Source organism: Portunus trituberculatus, chromosome 9 (genome assembly GCF_017591435.1).
Source record: "Portunus trituberculatus isolate SZX2019 chromosome 9, ASM1759143v1, whole genome shotgun sequence".
Classification (NCBI taxonomy): Eukaryota; Metazoa; Arthropoda; class Malacostraca; order Decapoda; family Portunidae; genus Portunus; species Portunus trituberculatus.
The window spans coordinates 5,212,501-5,220,000 of NC_059263.1; the positions used below are offsets into that span (position 1 = coordinate 5,212,501).

General features: G+C 52.5%; 1 protein-coding gene across 3 annotated transcripts in view; it reads left to right on the forward strand.

The window, feature by feature from the left end:
- Positions 1 to 5,058, forward strand: part of LOC123501580 (neuroligin-4, Y-linked-like) — a 51,339-nt gene extending 46,281 nt beyond the window's left edge. For all 3 annotated transcript variants that reach the window (XM_045250502.1, XM_045250503.1, XM_045250501.1), the window contains exons 4-8: positions 210 to 365; positions 1,233 to 2,134; positions 2,419 to 2,573; positions 3,563 to 3,678; positions 3,778 to 5,058. In XM_045250502.1, the coding sequence (XP_045106437.1) occupies positions 210 to 365; positions 1,233 to 2,134; positions 2,419 to 2,573; positions 3,563 to 3,678; positions 3,778 to 4,910 (2,462 nt within the window). In that variant the 3' untranslated portion in view covers positions 4,911 to 5,058. The remainder of the gene's footprint in view (positions 1 to 209; positions 366 to 1,232; positions 2,135 to 2,418; positions 2,574 to 3,562; positions 3,679 to 3,777) is intronic.
- The last annotated feature ends 2,442 nt before the right edge of the window (positions 5,059 to 7,500 follow it).

The following is a 7,500-nucleotide window of genomic DNA, read 5'->3' on the forward strand; positions in this document are numbered from 1 at the left end:
TCTAGCCTCTCATTCCGTGTTCTTCCTTTTCATTTATCTACCTGTCTATCTCCCTACTTATCTCTCTCTTCATTCATTATCAAAATCTTCCTCTTCATCTATTCATCTGTCTATCTTCCTGCGCATCCTTCAATCTCTCCACTTATTCTCATCTTCCTCCCTTATATTTCTCCCTCCATCCACTCACCCTCGCGTTTCTCTCCCCACAGTGGCGGACAAGACAGGACACGGCGCGCTGCCAGTCGTGGTTTACATTCACGGGGAGAGCTTCGAGTGGGGCGCCTCCAACCCTTATGACGGCTCAGTGCTGGCGGCTCATGGCCATGTCATCGTTATTACTCTCAACTACCGCCTTGGGCCTCTCGGTGAGTTGAGAGTGTGCATAGGGTGGAAGACAGAGGGTACAGTGTGTGTGTGTGTGTGTGTGTGTGTGTGTGTGTGTGTGTGTGTGTGTGTGTGTGTGTGTGTGTGTGTGTGTGTGTGTGTGTGTGTGTGTGTGTGTGTGTGTGTGTGTGTGTGTGTGTGTGTGTGTGTGTCCCTCAAGACTCATTATTAATTGGTAACGATGTGTGTGTGTGAGTTTGTGTGCGTGTCTCCAATTATACCGACTGTTTGTTGTGATATCTCCCACCTTGTCACCTTTGCCTACACTCTCTCTCTCTCTCTCTCTCTCTCTCTCTCTCTCTCTCTCTCTCCTTTCCCAGTGCACTGTGTATACGTCCTGACACTAACCATCGCCCGCCTTGTTCCGAACGGCAATTTGTGGCCCGCTGGTATGCACTGATAACAGACACACACACACACACACACACACACACACACACACACACACACACACACACACACACACACATGAGTATAGAGGAGCCTTAAAACCCTCGTTAAACATGAATAAATAACAGTATACACATTATCGGTTCCTTCATCCCGTGTAACAGACAGTGTGGCGGCGGTGCATCCCTGCAGCGCTCCACCTCCCGCCGCTGCAGCCTCGCGTTAAGATCTGGTTCATGGCGCCCATCGTATGCAAACGTAATAGCAGCAAATGGCACACACGGGCGGCACACACAATAGCGTCCACGCCCGATAACCAAACAGTGACTGCTCGGCTGGTGGGGCTGTAGGGTTCCAGGGTCTGTCTTTCTGTCTGTCCAGGATCCTGTTAGGCTTTGTTCGCCTCCTCTTTGTGGCCGCCCCCTACTCACCCACCCCTCGCTTCTCCCCTCCCCCAGGGTTCCTCAACACCAATGCTGACCCTAGCGGGCGCGGCCACATCATGAACCACGGCCTCATGGACCAGATCGCGGCGCTCCACTGGGTGCAGGAGAACATCGGGGCCTTTGGAGGCGACCCCGGCAGCGTGACGCTCCTTGGGCACGGCACGGGCGCAGCGTGCATCCACTTCCTGATGGCGTCAGCGGCGGTGGTGCCCGGCCTTTTCCAGCGCGCCGTGCTCATGTCCGGCTCGGCCTTCAGCCCCTGGGCCACCGTAGACAACCCCACACACTATGCCCTCAAGTACGGCCGCGCCCTCAACTGCACGGCCAACATGACGCCAGTGGCGGAGCCTGGCCACCGCCGCGACCCGCCGCCCAAGCCCTCAAACAAAGAGCTGGACGAAATGGTGAACTGCCTGAAGGAGAAGTCGCTGGAGGACCTGCAGGCGGTGCACATCTCGGCGCCGCAGTTCCTGTACCCGTTCGGGCCGAGCGTGGACGGCATCGTCATCAAGAAAGACTACCGGCGGGAGATGCGGAAGCGTGCGGACGAAGGCAGCCGCGAGTACGACCTGCTGTTCGGCGTGGTGCCGCACGAGGCCTTCGATCTCTTCACGGCTGACGACGTGGACCGCGGCTTTGACCTGGAGCGGCGGGACCGCATCTTCCGCACGATGGTGCGCAACGCCTACGACTACCACCTCAACGAGGTGTTCATCTCGCTGGTCAACGAGTACACCAACTGGGAGCAGCCTGACCCGCAGCCCTACGAGATCCGCGACGCCACCCTGGCAGCGCTCAGCGACGCCCTCTACGTAGCGCCGCTGCTCACTGCCGCCAACAACGCCCGCATGGGCCACAAAAACCAGTACTTCTACGTGTTCAACCACACCTCGCTGCATGCCGCCAGGCCCTACGTGAGTACTGCCCCACACGCCCCACCCACGCCCCTTACCCTGCACACAGCGACCTACACCAGCACTACCAACTCATGCCGGGAGAGAAACTAGCACACACACACACACACACACACACACACACACACACACACACACACACACACACACACACACACACACACACACACACACACACTCATCCACCCACCAACACTCACACAAAGGTACGAAGGGTAATAAACATACACCTGACCTCCCTATCCCACACACAGACACCCTGAGCCAGCCTCCTCCCCCCACAGGGCGTGACGGGCAGCGTGCACGGTGGGGAGCTTCCCTACGTGTTCGGGGCGCCGCTGGTCGGGGAGCTCGGTGTCTTCTCTGGCAACTGGACAAGACAGGATAGAGAAGTGTCAGAGGCAATGCTCACCTTCCTCGCTAACTTCGCCAAGGCAGGGTGAGTCTTGAAAGCACCGCCCCCCTTGCCCACCCACCCTTCCCTACCTACCTCCCCTCACCTGACCCACCTTGGCCCATCGCCCCTCACCGCCTCTGTCCTCCTCTCAAGGCCGCCAGGGTGATGAGGGGAGTGAAGGTGAGGGTAAGATGAGGATGATGGGGAGAGAATGTGCCGGCAAATGAGGTTATCTGAGTAAATGAAGTGAATGATGTAAAGTGAGGATGATGGGATGGAAATGGAAGATAAGTAAGAATAAGTGAAGAAAGAAAGATGGAAAAAAGTGGAGGAAAGAAGAGGAAAGAGAAATGGAACTAAGAGAAAAGAAAATGGAAAGGAAATGAAACGTCGATAGAAATACGTAAAGAAAGAAGGGGATTTTAATGTGAAATGAAAAAAAAAGAAAACCGAGTGACGAGAAAAAAAGAGGGAAGAGGAAAATGATACGTTAGTGAAAGCAAAGGAAATTAGATTAAAGAGGTTGTATGAAGGAAATGGAGAGAGAGAGAGAGAGAGAGAGAGAGAGAGAGAGAGAGAGAGAGAGAGAGAGAGAGAGAGAGAGAGAGAATAGGATCATTAAAAGGGAAAATGAGGGAGAAATAAAACGAAAAAAAGGAAAAACGAACATTAAAAAAGTTTGCCCACACTATTTGTCCCGCCGCGCCACGCATCAATAATATGAAATTAACATCGCCGCGTTAACACTCAAAACAACTTCACTTAGTCGATAATAATGGCGCCACTCAATAAAAAAACAAAAAAGTGGAGTCGGCGAGTTAATTGGATAAGTTAGGTTAATTGAACGCGCGTTAAGTTTGGTGAGCGTCACGTAACAACCTCATTCCTATGCATGGCTGCTGGTGATTGGTCCGGACAGCTCAGGTGAGATGAGGTCAGATCACACCCGCTCTCCCACACTCCTATCCACCTACCCACACACCCATCCCCCCCATACACACACTGGTCACTCACGCCCTTCCCTCCCACAGGAACCCCAACCTGCGGCACGACCAGAACCTGGTGACCAGCACCCGCGCCTCCAACCTGGTGAGGAGCGTCACGTGGGAAAAGTACGACCCCGTGCACCAGAAATACCTGACTGTGGGTACGTACTGTGTGTGTGTGTGTGTGTGTGTGTGTGTGTGTGTGTGTGTGTGTGTGTGTGTGTGTGTGTGTATTTCACCACCAACCACCCCCTCCACAGGTGGGTACCCCGGGGCGGAGCACCACTACCGAGCACAGCCCCTGGCGCTGTGGACGTGGCTAGTGCCGCGGCTGCAGCGCGTGGGCCGCCTGGAGTTCTTGAGCCTCCGGGATCCTGAGGGCCGCGAGGACACGGACCCTGAGGAGGCGCTGCAGGAGCTGTCCGTAGTGCACCACCTCTTCTCCCGTTACGAGGACCCTGCGTTGTACTCTGGCCCGGTGAGGCCCCTGCGGCACATGGCGGGCCACTACGTGGTGCCCTCCACCACCTCCACTACCACGCCGGCCAGCACCGCAGCCCCGGGCTCCGGCACCGCCACGCCCTCCCTGCTCTCATTGCTCACCACCACGAGGGGCCCCCTCAGTGGCTTTCGGCGACCTGCCCCGGACGCGCCCACGCCCACCGCCCACGTGGAGGAGGCGCGCACGGAGGAGGTGAGCGTGATGCCGTATTCCACGGCGCTGTCCGTCACCATCACCATCGGCGTGTCGCTGCTCATCCTCAACCTGCTCATCTTCGCCGGCGTGTACTACCAGCGGGACAGGATACGTATGCGGGACAAGCAGGAGCAGCAGAGCCAACAGGGCAGCCTGGCGGGCAGCGACCAGCAGATGACTACCCTCAGCCCGCCCACCACCACCACCCTGGAGGTGCCCAAAAGCCTGCTGGCGGCGCCCACCTCCCTCATGGCGCCGCCGCCCTCACCCTCGCCCCTCACGCAGACCCAGGCCCTCACACACATCTCGGAGTGCCCCGAGGCCTTTGCCGACCCGCCCGTCGAGATAGACTGCCGCTGGACGCCCGTCACGATGGCAACCAAACCCAACGGCAGCGCCACGCTGGTGGGCACGCACACCCACACGCTGCCACCCCAGCATCAACATCAGCACCAACACCAGCACCAGCACCAGCATCAGCACCAACACCAGCCACAGCCGCTCCCGCAGCAGAAGTACCAGCAGCAGCACCATCACCACCCGCCGCCACACCCGCAGCAGCCACAGCAGGCCACCCTGCCGCGGCCGCCGCCGCCACCGCGGCTCATGCCCGCCGAGTCCCAGCCGCTGCTGCCCGTGCACGTGCCGGCGCCGCCGCGGGGCAAGATCCCGCCGTACGACGAGCTGCGGCTATGATGGCGGCGCCCTCTGGCGACGGTGCTCTCGGCGGCCGACTACGTGCACAGCCCGCCACCCCTCGTCCCCTTGCACGTCCCTGGAGCAGCACGCCCCTCACGCTCACGTCGTCGATTACTACGGCGGCTCCTTCTATAACGGGCTGGACGTGCCCCCTGTGGAGGCTCTGCCCAAGGCATTGACCCCCGGGGAGTACCGCGCCCACCCTGGCGGCTGCTCCACGTGGCCGCGTCAGGCTCGCGGGCCACGCACCTGGCCAGAGGGCGACTCGGCCCGCCTCTAGCGCCCAGCAATAAGTGCCTGAGGAAGGCCAGATGACCTTTTCTGTGTGCTCCCCCACACTCCCTCACCCCTCCCCACCTGTGATGCTGGTCCTGCACCCCCCGCCCCCCACCACCCACCACCACGCCCACACCATTCTTGGTAAGTGTTTGTTACTGTCACTACTCCCACCCACCCCTCACCCTGTGTGTGTGTGTGTGTGTGTGTGTGGGTGTGTGTGTAAGGATGCATGCATACATATGTGTTGGTGCGCTAATTGTGCAAGCACATGTGTGGGCGTGTGTTCAGCGAAGTGTGACTGCAGAGTGTGAGTGTGTGTGTGTGTGTGTGTGTGTGTGTGTGTGTGTGTGTGTGTGTGTGTGTGTGTGTGTGTGTTCCCCTCCCTTCCCCCAGCAGCCGACGCTCATTCTGTGGCGCAGCAGAATGATGACGCTGATGATGGCGGTGATGATGATGACGCTGATGACGATAATGACGATAATGATGATATTACTATTCCCTCACAAAGACAATAACAATAATACTAAATACTAATCATAATATTAATAATAACAATACAACTCTCAGAATAATATTTTAAACAGTTCGTGTAGGTGAACAAATGTGCACTTTTTTGATGTGTGTACGTACGTGTGTGCGCGCGTGCTTGTGTGTGTTCGTGTGTGTGCGTGTGTGTACGTCCGTGTGTGTGTTCGTGTGCGTGTTTGTCCGTATGTGCGCGCGTGTTTCATTAATGATTGTAACTTGTAAATATCAAAACAGTGTATTGACATGTTGCAGTTCAACATTTTTCTAGTAAAAATGAGAATCAACTCTTGTTTTTATATCCTGAAAAAAAAAGTCAATATCCGTAATTGAACTAAAGGGAATTGTCATGAAAAACCAAACTTGTGTTGCAATAAATGAACAGCAAGAATTATGTAAACAGAAATAAACAACACCTCACAAAAAAGAAAGAAAACTAAACACATGACAAGGAAAAATAAAGAAAAAAAAATATATAAAACGTAAGTAAAGAAAGAAAATAACTACAGAGAAAACAAAAGTGGTGAAATGAGAAGTCTTTTGTTTATATCCATCAATTTCATCTTTACAAACAAACTAAAGACATTCACCACACACTACTTCTTCAACCAACTAAAACAAAATAAAAAAATAAACAACAGATAAATAGAAAAACAACAGATGAAACACAAACCAAAAATAAAAACAAACAATAGATAAAAAAGAAAAATTCAAACTCAAACAACACAAACAAACACTTTACATATCACTTTTTTTTATTTACTTTTATTTATACCATGTGGGCTTTTCATGGGAATTTCTTGGCTAAAAGGGTTACTATTTTAGGGTACCTCTTATCTCAAAGCCCACCCGAGTGAGGAAGCCCAACCTACACTCGGACCGTGGACAAGATTCGAACCCATGCACTTGAAACCCTCGGACCCCAAAGCACGCATGGTTTCACTGCACCACGGCGGCCATCATTCATATAACGACCTTTTTCATACTCTCCTACAAACTTTCTATCACCTTTCATTTCTACAGCCTCTTTTTCCACTTGTAGCAACTTAGCACCCAACACAAATCAAGTAGGAACATGACATAGTGACTTGACATGACTTGACCATTCTTAAAGGCCACAGAGATGATTAGCCGGGTTTTCAAGTGTTTCTCCTGTTAATAATGTAAAATTCTTGCTTCTCTGCCTCTAGATCCGTAAAAAAGCACCTTCAAAATTCACGTGTAAATTGAAATAAAGCCTTTTGAAATAGTGGAGGTGAGGTGCACAAGTGTTTTTGAGAATAGGAGTCTCTAATGCGATCAGAAGAAAACTTGTTAATCTTCCTCCAGAGTCTACAACCATAAAAAAAAAAAAGAAAACTCATGCAAATTTAAAATAAAGCCTTTTGAAATAGTGGAGGTAAAGCGCACAAGTGTTTTTGAGAGTAGAAGTTTGTCATTCGCTGGGTAGAAATTTTGTCACTCTGCCTCTAGAACGGATAAAAAAAAACCCTTAAAAATAGGTCCATATTCAGAAATGCTTTGTTCTCTCGCCACGACTATTTTCAAGGCACACAGAGATGATATGCGGGATTTTTCAAGAGTGTTGCATCAGTTAATAATGTAGAAATCTTGTCACTCAGCCTCTAGAACCATAAAAAACACCTTAAAAACTCGAGTAAATTTAAATAAAGCCTTTTGAAATAGTGAAGCTAAAATATAGAAGAGTTTGAGAATAGAAACCTCTAATCGTAATGCGAGCAGTAGAAATTTTGTCACTCTGCCTCTAGAACCATAAAAAAAA